Here is a 16,852-nt window from a genome sequence, read left to right as displayed (position 1 = left end):
GCTACCAAGCAAACGAATAAGACTTTGTTTGTTTTAAAACGCGTTTCTTTTGCTTGTGTTATGCAATAGAGCCAGTATTAGTTCCCAGCCTCCCTTATAGAACAAATAGAACCCTTTGATCAATGCCAATGTCATGTTGTTTCGGATCCCTTTACGACATCTATGCTTCCGTCACTTGTCTCACGCCGTTCGTACCTTCCCACGACCCAACTCAAAATGATTTCTAGTCGCCTCAGTGGGGACCACGATATCGAGGCTAAACCCTTCCTCCCCATTCAGGTCGTGGTGATCGGGGCAAGCATTGGATCGGGCCACACCTCTGCAGCCTTGGAGCTCCAACGACGCCTTGAAAACGATGGTGTCAACACCGAATACCATGACATCCTCGACGCTCTACCTATCTTGATCAGAATCATGCTTAGAGAACTTTATGCGCCTCTAGTCACCTTCGCCCCTTTACTCTTTAGCTGGCTTATGGTAGCCTGGGAGATCGAGTCCTCGTGGATGATACAGGTAGGACTATGGACCGCTTCAGATCGTCGAGTGCTGGCGTGGATACAAGACAAGCAGGCCATTGTCACGACGCACGCCATTGCGACCCAGATTGTTGGCAGACTCAAAGACCGAGCCAAGCACGACGTACCGATCGCGTCGTATCACTGTGACGCAGGAATACATCCGCTACAGCTGCACCACTCTGTCAGCCTGAATCTCGTACCTGCCAGTATAGCAGCCCTGGCTTGTCGGAGCTATGGACATGGTGCTACAGTCATAGCCCCGTTGGTCCGGCCGCGGTTCAGAGAGCCTATACACGACCTCACTCGCTGCAGACTAAAAGAAAGCCTAAGGCTCTGCTCCTCAGCCCCAGTGATCATACTAGCCGCTGGGTCGCTGGGGATCGGTAATATCGTCGGCACTGTGCACGACATTCTGAGAGAAATGGACACTGCTCGGCTGCTGGTACCGCGGTAAATCTGCGACAAGTCCATTCATCATCAGCAACCACGGTTGAAAATACTTCATTACCGGAATCAGGATAATTATAGTAGCTCTAAAAGAAGTGAAGCGACATAAGAAGTAGCGCGCGCCACCCTCTATTAACAAGCTGGAGTCTTGCTGTACGCTTACAGCAATGTCCACTGGCCGGATGCCGCTGCACGCCAAGCGAGGCCAAGGTCCGCGGGGCTGAGGTGCAGATTGCCAAGACCCCTAAGAACTGTAGCAGAACCTTGAGCCCTCTAGGCTGTCTCTCCTTGTCCTGACCCCCGTCACTTGCAGACTTGGAATGTGCCCTGCGTGTGTGTGTGCCTGCCGCTGTCAATTCCATCGGATGCTGGGAGAGCCTGCTGACTAACCCAGGCTAGCGCCAAGCTACACCACAGCACCGCGCGTCCTCTCCTGCCCAACTCCATCACCACTTGCATCATCCCATGCTCGCACTGCTGCCTCAACCTCGTCACCCTAGCCCACAGGAGCTTTCTTTCTCTCCTTCCTGCCACCGACTTGCCTTGCTCATCACCTGCTGCTCAGTACCCTGCACAATAAGACGGCGTCGGCAAACACTTCTCAAGAGCCCTGCACTTGCAAAGCTCCATGCCTAACCATCCTGCCTGAAGCCTTCCACTCATCCGTCCTGCCCGTTTAGCCATCATGGTTCGCGCTATTCGAGGTATGTCCACGTTGCATGCCGCGTAATCCGGGCCATGACCTCGATCTCCCTTCCCCCCGGACCGCGTCCCTGGTTCGCTACTCCGAGTTGCCAACCACCTTGCCATGCTCACACTGCAGCCTCCAGGCGTACTGGTCGAGTGTGACCCATCGATCAAGTCCATCATCATCGCCATCGATGCTGAGCGTAACGAGTACATCATCGAGGATCTCGACGAGTCCCATCTCGTCATACAGGAGCGCATGGTCCCCCAACTCAAGAAGAAGCTAGAGGAGGTACGTCAAGCCCTGCCATCCATTCTGCACGTCGCGTGGCCCCATCATGTCTCCACTGCAAATAGATACCCTCAAGGCCCGGAATCACCGCGCGGCTCACACGGCTTCCTCGTACAGCGCCTCGCCGAAACGGTCCCTGTCGTTGGCAACGACTCTGACTCGGACCGGGATGTCTGATTTCCGCGTTTGGACCCCTAATCCCCATCCGGTCCCGGCATGCACATTCAAATGCCGCCACCGGTGTTTGCGCCGCCAGTGCCTGTCATGCGACCTGTCTGCCACCACCAGGCACTAGCCTTGGTGTCTACGCGACCTCGACTGTGCGGGCTGGACTCAGCCGTGCCAAGTGCCTTGGCTGCAGTGCTGACAACAACATGACATGTCTCGCCAACCGGCAGTCGGCAAGCCACAGCGCTGTCGCTTTCAATGCTGCCGTAGCGCCCTCACCTTTCCCTTGGCGATATCGCAGAGTCTACGAGCCTAAAGACGTCCATCGGATACCGAAGACCAAATGATCAAAACATGGCGGACTTTCCTGCTAGGCTGTTATCGCTTCCTGATCATTGCTTGAGACACTGCCAAGTTCGACGACATTGCAACCAGGAGCTGGTGCCATGACGGCAAATGAGTTCAGCTACTGACTGTCGCAGCCTCGTACAACAACCCAGTCGGTCTCATTGGCCCCGTGATGGAGCAGCCCAAGTACAACGCGCTGGACCGGGAGAAGGTCGAGCTCGAGTACGCTCACCTGTTCCGCGAGAACGGCATGGGTCTGACCGTCTGGTCCCCCTTAGCCCAGGGTATCCTGACTGGCAAATACAAGGATGGCATCCCCGACGACTCGCGGTTCGCGCAGAACCAGGTCGAGTTCATCGCCGGCTACTGGAAACGCACAGGCAAATCAGACTGGGACCAGGTCGTCCAGCGCGTCAACAAGCTCCAGCCCATCGCCGACGAGCTGGGCGTCAAGTTGAGCGCGCTCGCGCTCGCCTGGGTGCTCAAGAACCACAACGTCAGCACCGCCATCACGGGCGCCAGCTCTCCCGCGCAGGTCCTTGAGAACGTCAAGGCCATCGAGGTTATTGACAAGCTCGCCCCCGAGATTATGGACAAGATTGACAAGATCCTCGAGAACAAGCCTCCTGCTGTCACACCGCGGTTCTAGGTGCCAAACTTGGTATGGGCTGGCGTGTCAAAACGAGGCTGAGGAGGAAAACGTACCACACTGCCAATTCTCAAATAGAACCCCGAGAACAATAAAAAAAGATTGTAAGCTGAACAACACGTTAAACACCCTGGACCCCTGAAGAAGCCAGTCTTCCTCGAGGCAGCGTAGCATGACGTAAAACTTATGTCCCACCTCTAAATGCAAGTGCCTGTTAGATTCGATGGAACTCTCCCACGTTGAATAATATGGAGCCATGACTGCCAAATAGCCCGGCGTCAGATCGCCATCGCAAGATTCCTAGCCAAAGAAATCGCTCGGACGAAACGGTGAACAGCTCCAAGACAAAGGGATGCAACTCCGGGATCTGCCCATTCCATTCCACACCAGCAATTTTCATCAGCATTCTTCCAGATGCCCGGCCCGTAGCGGGGTTATGATTGGCAGCGGCAGCTCGTTAGCGACCACCCCGCGTCGTGTGCCCAAGCGAGACGCCGAAAACCCCCCCGGGGGGGGGGGGGGAGGACCGGCGACCATCATCATCAATCATCATCATCGATCGTGAGTGACATCGAAGAGCGGGCCATAAGCTCCGCCCACTTCTGATGTGTGAGGTGAAGGGGGGTGCGGCTGGAGGTGCGGGAGCCCACCCGCCCGGAAGCGTGTGCTTGTTTGTTACAAATTTCCCGACAACCGTGCGGTCCAGGTGTGCTGCGACCTTTGCAGATCTAGATTACAAAGTGTGTATATATAGCTGTTAGTCTTTTTGTTGGCGTCTTGTTTCAGCTGGTCAAGTCAACATCTTTCGGTCCACTGCCCTGCACTCGATAGGGAAGCATGCAATGGTTCTGCTGGGTGCTCAGACTGTGTCCGCGCACGGTCTGAATCAGTGCGGCGTGTGGTTCCCTGCTCGGCATGGGTGGTGGAAGGCATTTCCCAATGGAGTTTTGGAGATGACGTGCTGCGTTAGTTGATATTACAAAAGTAGCGTGTTCAGCTCTGTGGCAATTCGTGAAGACGTCTGAAGAGGCCGCTTTGTCTTGGCAGGCACAAAAATAGGGAATGTGCGGAGGCATGGCATCTCACTATATTACGAGGCTAGGCTTTTGAAGTTCAGCCCTGCAGCCTGCCAACTCGGATCTGCGATGACATAACATTGAACAGAAGGACCCAGCCTACTGCGTCAGGTCGTCTATTCGGGAGTGCTTCATGCATTGAGTCTTGTTTGATTTGGTAGAGTGGCAATATCGTGATGTTCAAATAAATCATCCTACCTCGAAACTCCAGGACCAGCTTCCTGATGCCCAGTTTTGAGCCGAAACCCTTGTATCCCACGGCGTAGCGAACGTGTGTAAGCAGTGAAAGCAGTGTTGACGCCGGACCTATGCTGATGAAATGCAAAATATGCTGGCCAGTAAACAAAGAAAGGATATCCAACTCGGATCATCCTTCAAATGGTATCAGTGCGAGGAATTATTCCCAACAGTCGTGCAAGTATGATCTTTTTCGATCCCTGGTTTTATTTGCGAGGTCGCAGCCGTTGACAGGCAGTATGCTCGGCACAGGCTAACGAGACCGAGGCCTGTTCCCTCGACTGGCTATGGAGCGAGGTGACCGCAACTCTCGTTACCGAATGACGGCAGCTTGTGGCTGGGAGAGGCCAGCATTCACCGGCGGTCTCGTGGCTGAAGTCGGCGAAGTTGGTATCCGGTAGCCGCCAGCACCTGACATGGCGTGGTAGGTCGGGGGACCGCCAGGCATCGGAATCGACACGCTTCCCATTGGGGCTGGGTTGGTGGCCGGCATGCCGTAGAAGCGCATTTGGGGGACGCTGGAGCTCGAGGTTGACATGGACGCTCGAGCGGTTTTGTAGTTGGAAGTTGGGCCCGTGTAGGCTGGCGGTGCCTCACCAAACTCGTTTAGCCCGTTGTCGCCGCGCTTGAAGCCGGCCAGATTCCTCGCCCTCTGGGACCAGGAAGGTGTAGTCGAGGTATATGGCCACGGCCTCGTACTGGTCGGCGGGTATCGCTGACTGGTGTTGGTTGCGATGTTCGTTGTGCCCCATTGTGCCTTCATGGCTGCTCTACGGCGTCGTCGGTAGCGGACGAGCATGAGCACTACCATGGAGGCGAGGAAGATGGCTGCGGGCACAATGAACCATGCCATGGGGTGCACATCGAAAAGTGTGCCACGAGCGTCGTCGCCACCTTCCAGGGCGGCCATGGCCTCGGCTGGCTATGGTCGGGGTCTTGTTGTCGAAATGCTCTTGGTGATTTTCCGAGACGGCAGTCATGCGCACTTGCGAGCGAAGAGCGAATGTTGAAGCCAGTCGTCGTTGCCACGAGTCTTGACACTAGTGTTGTCGGAGAGGCGAGGTTCTGGGTACACTTGAGAGTGCTTATCGCTGGCGACGAGAGCCGAATGCCAGCCTTGGCCAAAGTCGGAGGTGAAAGCCAGAGAGACGTCGAAGCCGTGGTCGAACAGTAGGAAGGTCAGGCGGGTGTGGCAGCAGAGGCGGCAGGGGTCGAGGCTGGCGATCGACACGGAGGAGAGGCGGGCATGGATGGTAGATATAGCCAGGCGGCGGAGACCGGCACCGTTGGCAGCGACGAGCAGCAGCAATGGTGTCAACGAGGGGTGGGCAGCGACGGCATGATTTGGACCGCGACAGGGAAAGGAAGAAGGACCATGGTTACGTGAGGCCCAGGGGCGGACGGTGGCAGCCAAAGGGTTCGCCTGGAAACCCACATGGCATGGAGAGTGCCGCGCGTGTGGCCCCGGGCGGGCGACTGCCGGCACCGCGAGCAGACAGACAGACAGCTGGAGGGAGAGAGAGAGTGTGGTGTCGGCGGCGGTTGTGGTGGATTGGATGGGATCCATGGGAATGTTGCAAGGCCGACGGGCACGGCAGGTCGGCAGCGCCAGCGCAGCTCCACCAGCCAGGCCTGACGGGTATATCGGCATCTAGGGACGAGCGGTTGGCAGCGTCGGCCCCCCCCCCCCGGTCAAGCCCTGCGCTCTGCGCTGCACGCTAGCAAAGCGTCCAGGGCTCGACATGCTGCTCAGCAGCTCGAGCACTTGCACGCGCTCGGCCTGTCCTTGTCTGTCGTATGCGGCCACCACGCGATGGTTTGGGCCCATGCAAGGACCCTTGTGATTCGTAACTCTGCCTCGTGCCCTCGCCGGGCTCTTGCCGGTGTCAGTCACGGCTTGCTTGGCCCAGATCGCACCCCTGGAGATCTGCGCTTGAGACTGCATCAGCCCAGAGAGCTCCTCCACGGCGGGGTTCTTCTGATGGGACTTTGAGGCCTCCGCATGTGCCTTTGGCGCATTCCAGCCCAGCATCCCATCCCATCCCGCTCCATCGGTAGCCGGCAGTGGCGGCGCTCAAGCTCACATGGGCACCCCCGCCAAGCCCTCTGCTGCCGCCCAGCTCGCTTCGCACGGCACCCGTCATCAATTCTGGAGCCCAGCGGACGGGCCCGCAGTGTCAAGGCTGACCAGCAATCATCTGTCTCAGGGTTCTATCCTGTCCTGTCACCCGTCTTCGAATCCGTAGAGTCGCTGCGGTATCATCACCCGAGTGTATGATGATGTGTTCTCAGCTTTGAAGATTGCCTCGGGGACTTCTGCAGCCAGCTTGGCAAGTTCGAACCAAGGCACCCTCTATTAACAAGCAAGGCAGTCTTGCTGTACGCTTACAGCAATGTCCACGGGCCGGATGCCGCTGCACGCCAAGCGAGGCCAGGTCCGCGGGGCTGAGGTGCAGATTGCCAACCCCTAAGAACTGTAGCAGAACCGACTCCCCCTCATTGCGTCTCGACCAAGGACTTGAGGACTTCTTGCGGCGGGCAGAGCTATCTTGCGCTGTAGTCTGGCCATCTGCCTTGGTTGCGAAATCCTCTACGTCGATGTTGCGAAGCTTCTCTTCCTCTGAATCCCCGGAACTGACACTTCCGTCAGGACCGAAGTGGAATATTTGGCCGCGAGGATGGCGCCTCAGAAGAGTGCTCAGCAGCCGTTCCGGAACATTAGTATGAAATGGGGAAGCGAGATCACTATCAATACTCGAGTGATCACTTGTTGAGAATCCAAATACATTGCAGAGCTTCTGTGTCTCCTCCATGAAGCGCTCCTTGGGGCTGTCTGCACTGCTGTCGCTGCTGGAGGAGTATCTTGACGCATCGGTAGCGTATCGCGAAGATTGTATCTTGTCATCCGTGGAGGCGGGGCTCTTCCGCGGCGAGAAAGCTCCTTGCAAAGCAAACAGGCCTGTCCCACCCCAAGTACTATTGAATACTATATCGACACACAGATGCGCATCTCGAGCCTGCCTTGCTGACACAACTGCAAGCTCAAAATGCGCGAGCATCTACTCTCTTCATGGCAGCACCTGACCAAAGGCCGCAGACCACCTGGAAGCTCACACTGCGTGTCCCTCTGCGCGTTCAGCCACAGCTGAAACCGTCTGGACATTGTACGCGGCATTCATGCATGACCAGCTGTCGCTCTGACAGGCGCTCGTAGCATCAAGATCAACTACCTAGTCCGCCACCCCCGCAGCAGCCAGGTCCATCACGTCTGCTGTCGTGGCAGAGGGCTCTGTTCATGGAGAAGATCCTACAGAGTAAAGGTGACCTCTCCCTCTTCTCTCTTTTACAGAACCACTGCCTCGTAGCTTTGCGTGCTGACTGTCTCGCTCATGCAGGTTTCGATGTGGACGTCGAGCTACGGGCCGTGATGCAGCAGCATCCGCAGCAGCAAACATCCAAGCCGTTCGGCGTCCTTCCATCTTCACTGCTGCAGTGGAATCCTGCTCTTGCGGGAAGCAGTTGGGGCCCGAGCAGAAATGCTTCGCAGGCAGGCGGCCCGTCAGTTTGGATTTAGACAGTGACGTCGAGGTGCTCGACATTTCTATATTTCTTCATTTTGGATTGCAGTTGCATTTGATAACAGTGGCCTGTGTTTCTGAAAGTTCAGACCTGGGAGCGAAACAAGCAAATTATAGCACCAAGGGCCTCCAAAATTGCAATGACCTGTCCCAAAAAGGAAAAAGAAAGAACGTACAACACCGGGGATTCGCTGGTCGTCACCGACCCAACTACTGGTCCGGCTCTCAGCTCTCCTGTCTGCATTTCTGAATTTCCTCGTGTTCCCAGCCTGTCGAAAACCACCGAACAAACCACCCATCTTGACACCTATTCTTCCACTGCCCGCCACAACCATGTCCAAGTGAGTTCCCTACCACACCCAGACGTCAAATCCACTACAGCCTCACTTGCTAACATTGTACTGGCTCCGATTTCGCCGCCAGCAACCGCGAGGTTCGTTCTCCCTCTCCACGGCCCGAAGTCTGAAATCTACAATACTGACTACGTCCCAGCACTTGTGCGCTCGCATGGGCCGGTTCCTCGAGTTTATCAACTCGGGCGACGAGACCATCGGCAAGGAGGTCGTCTTCGAGTCGGCCGAGTTCCACGTCCCCTTTGGCGGGCCCCCGCTCAAGGGCCTCGGCGGCTACATGCAGATCCTCGGCATGATGCGCGGAGCCTACCCGGACATCCAGTGGTCCCTGCAGGAGGCCATTGTCGAGGGCGACAAGGTCGTTGCGCGGTTCGCCATCTCGGGCACGCACCAGGGCAACTTTCTCGGCACCCCGGCGACGGGCAAGCAGATCAGCTCGCAGGCCTTCAACATCTACAGGTTTGCCAACGGCAAGATTGTCGAGGAGCGCGGGCTTCCGGATATCTTTGGCATGTTTGCTCAGATTGGGGCTATTGCGATCCCCGGGCCGCCGCCCGCATAAGTCTATTTGCTTTCGGACAAGGCCCGGAGGTGTAGCAAATGGACTTCACCCTAGTTACAAATATGGCGAGACATCTGTCAGATGTGACGATGACCCGACACTTACTGTATGCTCGCTAGTGATATAGCGTTCTCCTCGGACGCTTTTGCAATTTAGGTGATCGACAAAGCCCAGTCACCAAAGCACTTTGGCGTGCGAAAGTCTTTCACTGGTAGTCACGGCCTGGGCTGCAGTCCGCAATATGGCCCCTGCAAGGACAAGATGTGAGGTCCGAAGAGTCGTCATTCAGACTCGCACGGTTTCTTACACGAGCCATCACCGCCAAACTTCACTTACAGATACTGAAGTCATTCCGACAGCTGTAATGGTCGTTTTTGAAGTTTTATGAAGCGGTGAGACTGCTCTACATGCTGACATAATCAATATTTGGTGTACCAGCCATTTGAGGCTATCACCGCAGTTAGCCTTTTAGGCATACTGTCGATCACGCGGTTGACGAGTTCGACTTCGATTTGCTCCCATACATCCATTGCAACTGCTTCGAGGTGGTCTAATGAAGCCTTGCACTTCGTCATATATGCCATTTGAGGGTCTGCCTTATAAATGCGGTCTTTGAGGCACCACCACAGATTTTCAATAGGGTTGAGATCTGGGCTGTATGGCGGCCAATCCAGCAATGGGATACCTGAACTGTCGAGCCATTCCTTCACCACCTTTGCTGTATGAACAGGCGCATTATCGTGCATAAAGACAGTATCGTGGTCCAGCATTGTCGGCAGGTATTCTTCAATATGATCCCGGTAAACTGCGCCCGTCACACCGCCTTTTTTGGCATCAGGGTCCCCTGGGAGGACTACCAATGGGCCTCGATTGCCGTGCCGGATACCGCCCCAGAACATGAGGGAATGTCGCGTTTTCTTTGTTTTGCCTTGTACGTACTTCACATCGATTGCTTTGGAGCCTGGAATCGTTCAAATTAGACGATTATTGATAGAGTTCTGGCGGGTTGAAGTTACATACCTTTTGGCCGCCAAACCCACTTCTGGCTCTGTCCATCGCCGCGCTGGACAGAGCACTCGTCACTGAACAGAATCCGACGAAACCACGTAGCTGGTTTATCACGATACCTCTGCGCAAAACGGAGTCTTTTTTGAGCATGTTCTTCTGTAAGGAATGGGCGCTGTGCAGCCTTACGGTGCATGATACCGTCCGCCTGAAGGTATCGCCTTATTGTATCGACAGAGACGTGAGGAGTGACCTGTCTCTTGAGCTCTCTAAGTGAGATGAAAACGTCGTCATTTATTGCCTTCTTGAGATGCCTTTTATCGCGTTCAGTGAGGAGTGGCCGGCGGCCACGGCCAGGAGGAGATACACCCCAATCCTGCGAGGTAAACCTGCGTTTGATACCATACACAAGGTGCACCTCAATCCCCTCGTCACTCGCGATATCGGCGGCCTTTTTGCCTGCACAAATTGCTGCCCACACGCGATTCCTCGTACGAGGTGTGGAATGCTTTCCTTTTGGCTTCAAAGGCCGTGTTGGTGTCGCCATCGTCGATTGAAGTTGGTGGTGTTGTTGGAGGAATAACGCGTCATGACGCGAGGTGGGGAAATTAGCGTTTTTTTTGCGCGCCCACTGTATATCTGGACTAGGTTTCTGCAGTGTCACCGAAGCCTGCGAAGTGCGGAGCACTGACGTACGGGGCAGCACAACTCCCGGCCTGTCTTTCGGCAACATCCAGCATGACTGCCACGTGAAGCACATAAGTGGAATCTTTGAACAAATGGGCAAGGGCACGCAGGCAGGCTGGAACGCATCAAAGCCAACTTAGCCGCACTAGACGTGTTCTTCAAACACATACTAGATTCGTAGTTTCTGGGAATACTTTGCACTGCGAGCTCGTCCTGGGGCTCCTTACCTTAAGGTAGGCGCGTTCAAATCAGGGGGTCACATGCCGCCGGAGGGCTACAACTGTCAGATCATGTCTTGGCCGGAGCCCACCTGAGTCGGCAAGCACAAGACATGACATCGCAGTTTGGTGCTTGAGGCACCTGGTGATTCTGCAAGCAGAAGAAATTTGCTTCTGATGTTGGCTGCGTTGAGCTCAAGAGACCGACAGCATCACACGCCTTCGTGAGGACTACATGCAAGTGGTATTCTTCTAGGACAAGGGATTTCTAATGCCGTGAAAGAGATCAATAATAGTGTAGCCCGCTGCAGGGTATTACAGTGAGGAGACACGCTAATGCTAGGCATGAAGGGGTGCGCCGAGCTATCACTTGTAGTCGGCGACCCCGCCACACTGAGAGCGCGAGGTCGCGGCGAAAAGTACGAAGCTTGTGTTGGTGATTCTGCTTCTTTCGTTTTGTTCCAGAACTCACGTGCGGGGAGTCCCTCGTCCGTAGCTGGTCTCTGGAGGAATTGTTGGCGGATGTTTAAAGATCCCTCGTCCCGGGCATTCTCAAAGGAGGCCATATTGTCCGCCTTCTCCGAGAACGCTATGCCAGCGCTACCCTCCACAAAACTGCCCAAGCCTCGCACCATCCTCTCATTGCGGCGCAGGGCGTCATTCGCCCACTGCAGCTTCATATTCTGCGTGATTGCGCATGACGCTTCCCGCAGAGCCCTGGCAGCGTTCTCTGGCAGCGCTTCGGCATCGGATCTCGGCTGTGGGTCGTAGACGATGATGACTCCGATATTGGCTCCCCTTGGCGACTGGATGGGCACCGCTGCATGCCAGCGCATGCCGTTCTTTCCCACTACGAACACATGTTGTGAAAATTGCGGATGTGCTGCGAGGTCTGATATGTGGGAGACCGGAAGATGTTGGCCTCGGTATGCCTTTGGCGCGTCCACCTCGGTCAGGATGTCGTCGAGCTGGAGAACATGCTCACTTATGGAGGACTGCCGTGGGAATGCCTTGCCACATAAGTCGAGAAGATCCGTGTCTGGAGTCGCGCCGAAAATGCTCGAGGTCGAGCTCGCACAGGCTACGACATGTTGTGATTGGGTGTCGAAGAAGGAAATGTAGGCACAGGCGGCTTCGAGGCGCAAAGCACACAGCTGTGCCAGTGCTGTGAGGATCGGATCCTGCTGGAACGGCGCGTTTTGCGTCAGAGAAGCAATTGGCGGGGCACCAAGACGGGTAGGGACCGTGCCAGATATCGCCGACGCTTCGTATCTGCAGAAGTTCAGGGTTAATCATCCGGTATCTCGATGGATTGCCCATGAACTGCTGGACGGCTCGCAAGCAGCTCCAAAAACACCCCTGCCGCTTTGAGATGGAACGGTCGCTGCGGAGGTGCCCAGAATCAGATCACGCACCTGAAGAGCTCACGCTCGCGAGCAGTCTCGGAAAATTTGGCCATGGTCCGCCTGGCTGGGGTCAGGTGTTCAGCGACGCCGTACGCCGGTGAGCAGTCAGAGGCATCTACGCATGGCAGGACCGCCTAGCGTCACAACTGGCTGGATGCTATGAGGGCGCAGGTGGGCGCTGGCTGGTGCTCTCGGTGCTGTCCTCTAGTCTGACGTTGCCAGGTGGCGACAACGAGTGGCAGGGAGTGCGCTGGTTGCTGTGATGGCTGTGGTCTTTGGAATCTCAATTGTCTGGCACACGGGATGATTGAATCTTGGATCAAATAAGTCCCCTGCGATAACTGCAGGGGAGGGACGGGCCAAATGAGGCTGTTGTCACGATGATCGAGTTACAATATACACTACTATGAAGCGCTATTGCCATTGAAGTACCTCGCCACGATAATCTGGCCTAACAGAGACGCGGCAGGCGATAGTCGAATAACATAGCTAGCTATCCGGATCGGCGCCGGGTGGGGAGAGGGAAAGGGGGGGGGGGGGGGGTAACTTCGTTGATCCCTGAAAATTGTAGGGTGCGGAACACGATATGACTCCTTCCGGACTGAGGCTTCTGCCATGGGAGACAAGGACCACGCGCCACGTCGGAGCGGATGACTGAGCGGCTCTCAGCATGTGAATGTGTGATCCGAACCCCAGGTCTCAAAGCTTTTTTGGTAAGAGCAAACCCTGGCGATATCGCAATGTCCAAGGGCTCCACGTGCTTCGAGTTCAACGTTGCTTTTACGCGGGTCGAAGACGCGGAAGTGATCCGTCACAAATCGCGACATGAGTTCCCCCTCCGACTTGGTCATCCATCCTGTGCTAGCGACCAGTCGGAAACTTTGCTGTGGTACACAGCCGCGAAGACGATGAACAAAGTTCAACTTTCGAGGCATCGGACCGGGAGGATCTGTAATCCAGCGACAAATTCTGCAGAGAATCCACAGGTTGGAGCAACCACACCGGACAAGCGAGGCGGCGATCTTGTCGTTGGAGGGCACCCGTGAGTGCGGACGCTGGAGGGTAGTCGTCTGAGATATGTTGCGGCTGTCATCATCCTGAGCAATCAGGCGTGGAAAAAGCAACGTGTGGAAAAGCGAATGGGGGGCATATGAGACGGCTGCTTTTCACGCCACCTTGGATGAGGCTATCCTCACCTGTCCCGTGAGCACGAGCGCGGTGCATTTCGAGCAGTCGCGCTCTCAGTCAGCGATAAGTAAGCATGGGGCTCATCTCAGCTTGGGGTTAGTGATCAGCCCGTGGAGCTCATGCCACCTGGTGCCCTGACGTCCGGGTCAGCTGGGGCCTGGGGAAGGGTCTCGGCCGTGAGGGGACGCCAGGAGAGCCGCCGATCGCACAGCGCGACGGAGGGGGACATGTACTCCCAAGACAATGCAATGCCGGCTTCTGATGCACAGTAGTAGTGAAATGTGCGTGCATGTCTCCGTCTCGGCAAATGACGGCTGCTGATCTCACCAGCGTATGAGCTCTGGCTTGCGGCCGTGTTCCCAGTCTTGAGGACCAGATGCCCATCGGAAGAGTGTCTAGCCAGTCTAGCAAGTCTCTGGTCGGATACTATTCCGTTCCCGTACTTTGCTAGTCCGGCCCGGTCTTGACCAGCATCTGGCGCGGAGTTGAGTTGGCTTGGGCGGAACTCTACCTTCGTGCTGGCCGAGACTGCTAATGGCTAGAGTCCGACTGGCGGATAGGTACTCTGTACTCTGTACTCTGCACTCTGCACTCTGCACTCTGCACTCTGCACTCTGTGCTCTGTGCTCTGTGCTTGGCAGGTCCAGGGGCGAGACGGGTAGGTCGGCGTGCCAGTGCTTGGAGGCAGCCAGTGCCGGCCTAGCAGTGTCTCGCTGAGGCCGAACGCACGCGCTGCAAGCCACAGGAGAAGCTGACAGCCTCGACAGCTGAGTGGCTGAGACCAAGACTCGCCCTCTCCCTTGTTGACTGGCCAGAATCTCGCTTATTCGCCGTGTTGACGTGTGTTGAATCGCTCAGAAATCCGTACTGTGTCATCTTAGCCCGTTCCTGCTTCCGCTTATTGTGGCGTTGTTTCTCCTCAATGTATTAGGCGAGTGCCAGGCGGGAGCGAAAGAGTACTAAGGATGCCAGTACCACAGCAGCTCCTTTGCAAGGTCGCCGAGTGATATATATAACGCCTAAACTGCACATGGTGATATCCACTTCCTCTTGACCTCACAGATGAACCCCGAAAGCAGCTGAAGCCAGTTTGTCCCTCACTGTACTCCGACAGCTCCGCTTCAACGCTGTGAAGTTTGCCACTGTTGCAACATACACCCACGGACCGACCCTTTCTGTTGTGAAGATGGTGATCACGATCGTGCAGAAGGAGGCGCTGCAAGGTCTTTGCTCCAAAGATCGCCTTGATCTGATGGACGCGATCGACCGCCTACGCTCCGAGGGCATCGACCATCTCATCTCGCTGCCCCAGATCATCGTGGTCGGTGACCAGTCATCTGGCAAGAGCTCTGTTCTAGAAGCCATCTCCGGCGTCCCCTTTCCAGCCCGAAGCAGCCTCTGCACCCGGTTCCCCACCGAGGTCGTGCTGCGGCGAACCTCCCAGGTCAGCGCGCGTGTCTCAATCGTCCCGCACATGTCGAGAGACGACTCGGAGAAAGCCTCATTGTCCAGCTTCGACGAGAAGTTGGACACTTTCGAAGACCTTGCCCGGGTCATCGACGAGGCGAAATCCGCCATGGGGATATCGGTCCACGGGAGGGCATTTGCTCGAGACCTGCTGCGCGTGGAGATCTCAGGCCCCGACCGCCCACATCTGACCATCGTCGACCTGCCTGGCTTGATCCACTCCGAGACCAAGCATCAGAAGCCCTCTGACGTCGAATTGATACAGGAGACGGTCGAGTCGTACATGTACGAGCCACGAAGCATCATCCTGGCAGTCGTGTCGGCGAAGAACGACTTCGCGAACCAGATCGTCCTGAAGCTCGCAAGAACGGTCGATCCCAGCGGGGAACGGACCCTCGGTGTCGTCACGAAACCCGACATGTTGAACCCAGGGTCCGATAGCGAAGCTCTGTACATCTCGCTCGCCCGGAACCAGGAGGTCAACTTCCGCCTCGGCTGGCATGTTGTCAAGAACATGGACTCGGAGAAGGAGACTGGTTCGTTCCATCGACGTAATACCCTCGAGGCAGAATTCTTCGCTCATGGGGTGTGGACTACTCTTCCAAGCACCATTCTTGGTGTCGCTCATCTTCGAAGCCGACTAAGCAAAGTCCTCTTGAAACACATCACAGCGGAGCTTCCCAGTCTCGTCGCCGAGATCGATGTGAAGTGTCAAGCGTGCCGTAGTCAGATGGAGAAACTTGGCCGGCCCAGAAATACGCACTACGAACAGCAGCAGCACATGATCACAATCTCGGAGTCGTTCCAGCGCCTCGTGCGAAATGCTGCGGATGGCAACTGGACGGATTCCTTCTTCAAAGACGTCGAGACTGACAATGGCTACAAGCGCCGCCTCCGCGCCTTCGTCCAGAACTACAACGAAGACTTTGCTGCAAACGTCCTAAAGAATGGTCAGCGTCACCACATCAAGGAAGAGGGGGAAGAGGCCAGCAGCACCCCCACAGATGCCACATCTATCTCACGAGATGACTTCATTGAGAGAATCGTGGCAAAGATGTCCCGTTCCCGCGGCAGAGAACTTCCGGGATCCTTCGACCCCATGATCATCGCCGAGCTGTTCCGCGAGCAGGCTAGCCCCTGGGAGGCCCTCGCGGCATCCCACGTCCAGCGCACGTGGGATGCTTGCAAGGTCTTCCTCAGACAGGTCATCGACCACGTTGCAGATACCAATACGTCATCGACGGTTCTGCAAAGGATCATTGGGCCAGCGATGGACGCCATACTGGCAGACCTTCGAGACAGGACGAGCCAGATCCTCAAGCAGCACCAGCAGCTGCAGCCGATCACGTACAACCACTACTTCACCGAGACGCTGCGAAAGATCCGGGCCGACAGCAGCCGCGCCAAGGTCGTTTCCGTGATCATGAAACACTTCCGTACAAAAAGCTTGACTATCGTTTCGCATGGTGAACAGGATCTTGCAACCTTGGTGAATAAGATCACAATGGGCACCACCGAGCCTGACATGAACAAGTTCGCAGCGTCAGAAGCCCGGGATATGATGATGGCATACTACAAGGTGACCTCCTCCCCGATACCTTTTGAACCCTCCAAAGATTCGTCTCATGATAAATCACGACTGACAACCCCTGTCGCTGCCCAGGTAGCCATGAAGCGCTTCGTCGACGACATCGCCGTGTCCGTCATCGAGACAGGGCTTGTTCTCGCTCTGCACAAGATGCTATCCCCAGCCGAAGTGTACAAGATGGACGCGGAGCTCGTGGCCAGCCTGGGGGGTGAGACCGAGGAGAATCGCGTGGGCAGGGAGCAGGCCGTCCGGCAGCTAGAGGTGCTGGATAGGAGCGCCCAGATCTGCCGCCAGTTTCCTGTTGACGGGATGGGCAGTAAGGATTCCCCAATAAGCTGAGCGCAAACACTGCTAACGAGTCGCATGTAGGCATTGAGA

General features: G+C 56.0%; 8 protein-coding genes across 8 annotated transcripts; 5 read left to right on the top strand and 3 right to left on the bottom strand.

Moving 5' to 3' along the window:
* Positions 1 to 216: 216 nt before the first annotated feature.
* Positions 217 to 972, top strand: B0I36DRAFT_354229 (uncharacterized protein; the record flags this gene model as incomplete). Its single annotated transcript, XM_046157283.1, has 1 exon — positions 217 to 972. One exon carries the CDS (start codon positions 217 to 219, stop codon positions 970 to 972), a length of 756 nt encoding a protein of 251 aa, XP_046007800.1.
* Positions 973 to 1,794: 822 nt separating this feature from the next.
* Positions 1,795 to 1,965, top strand: B0I36DRAFT_215553 (RNA polymerase II transcription factor B subunit 5; the record flags this gene model as incomplete). Its single annotated transcript, XM_046148961.1, has 1 exon — positions 1,795 to 1,965. A coding segment is annotated over one exon (171 nt), but the record flags the coding sequence as incomplete, so codon positions are not given.
* Positions 1,966 to 2,438: 473 nt separating this feature from the next.
* Positions 2,439 to 3,160, top strand: B0I36DRAFT_334832 (NADP-dependent oxidoreductase domain-containing protein). The gene has a single exon (XM_046155392.1). It carries the CDS (start codon positions 2,633 to 2,635, stop codon positions 3,107 to 3,109), a length of 477 nt encoding a protein of 158 aa, XP_046007798.1. The 5' UTR covers positions 2,439 to 2,632; the 3' UTR covers positions 3,110 to 3,160.
* Positions 3,161 to 4,735: 1,575 nt separating this feature from the next.
* On the bottom strand, positions 4,736 to 5,332 carry B0I36DRAFT_367973 (uncharacterized protein; the record flags this gene model as incomplete). Its single annotated transcript, XM_046159542.1, has 1 exon — positions 4,736 to 5,332. One exon carries the CDS (start codon positions 5,330 to 5,332, stop codon positions 4,736 to 4,738), a length of 597 nt encoding a protein of 198 aa, XP_046007797.1.
* A 2,421-nt stretch (positions 5,333 to 7,753) lies between these two features.
* On the bottom strand, positions 7,754 to 8,254 carry B0I36DRAFT_334827 (uncharacterized protein). The gene has a single exon (XM_046155390.1). The coding sequence runs from the start codon at positions 8,242 to 8,244 to the stop codon at positions 8,086 to 8,088; it is 159 nt and encodes a 52-aa protein (XP_046007796.1). The 5' UTR covers positions 8,245 to 8,254; the 3' UTR covers positions 7,754 to 8,085.
* Positions 8,255 to 8,333: 79 nt separating this feature from the next.
* Positions 8,334 to 8,915, top strand: B0I36DRAFT_367972 (uncharacterized protein; the record flags this gene model as incomplete). The annotated part of the gene is made up of 3 exons (XM_046159541.1): positions 8,334 to 8,341; positions 8,424 to 8,433; positions 8,493 to 8,915. 3 exons carry the CDS (start codon positions 8,334 to 8,336, stop codon positions 8,913 to 8,915), a joined length of 441 nt encoding a protein of 146 aa, XP_046007795.1.
* Positions 8,916 to 11,077: 2,162 nt separating this feature from the next.
* On the bottom strand, positions 11,078 to 12,284 carry B0I36DRAFT_367971 (uncharacterized protein; the record flags this gene model as incomplete). Its single annotated transcript, XM_046159540.1, has 3 exons — positions 11,078 to 11,130; positions 11,298 to 12,097; positions 12,241 to 12,284. The coding sequence occupies 3 exons, from the start codon at positions 12,282 to 12,284 to the stop codon at positions 11,078 to 11,080; spliced, it is 897 nt and encodes a 298-aa protein (XP_046007794.1).
* A 2,321-nt stretch (positions 12,285 to 14,605) lies between these two features.
* Positions 14,606 to 16,813, top strand: B0I36DRAFT_251635 (P-loop containing nucleoside triphosphate hydrolase protein; the record flags this gene model as incomplete). The annotated part of the gene is made up of 2 exons (XM_046150627.1): positions 14,606 to 16,465; positions 16,550 to 16,813. 2 exons carry the CDS (start codon positions 14,606 to 14,608, stop codon positions 16,811 to 16,813), a joined length of 2,124 nt encoding a protein of 707 aa, XP_046007793.1.
* Between the last annotated feature and the right edge of the window lie 39 nt (positions 16,814 to 16,852).

This window comes from Microdochium trichocladiopsis (assembly GCF_020744255.1).
Source record: "Microdochium trichocladiopsis strain MPI-CAGE-CH-0230 chromosome Unknown B0I36scaffold_10, whole genome shotgun sequence".
Lineage (NCBI taxonomy): Eukaryota > Fungi > Ascomycota > Sordariomycetes > Xylariales > Microdochiaceae > Microdochium > Microdochium trichocladiopsis.
The sequence above is the reverse complement of the archived record's forward strand: the minus strand, read 5'-3'. Positions and strand labels throughout refer to the sequence as shown.

What these genes read in the sequence shown, in the direction of transcription:
- B0I36DRAFT_334832 (XM_046155392.1), top strand. Translation starts at nt 2,633, where the DNA reads ATGGAGCAGCCCAAGTACAACGCGCTGGACCGGGAGAAGGTCGAGCTC.
- B0I36DRAFT_334827 (XM_046155390.1), bottom strand. Translation starts at nt 8,244, where the DNA reads ATGCAGACAGGAGAGCTGAGAGCCGGACCAGTAGTTGGGTCGGTGACG.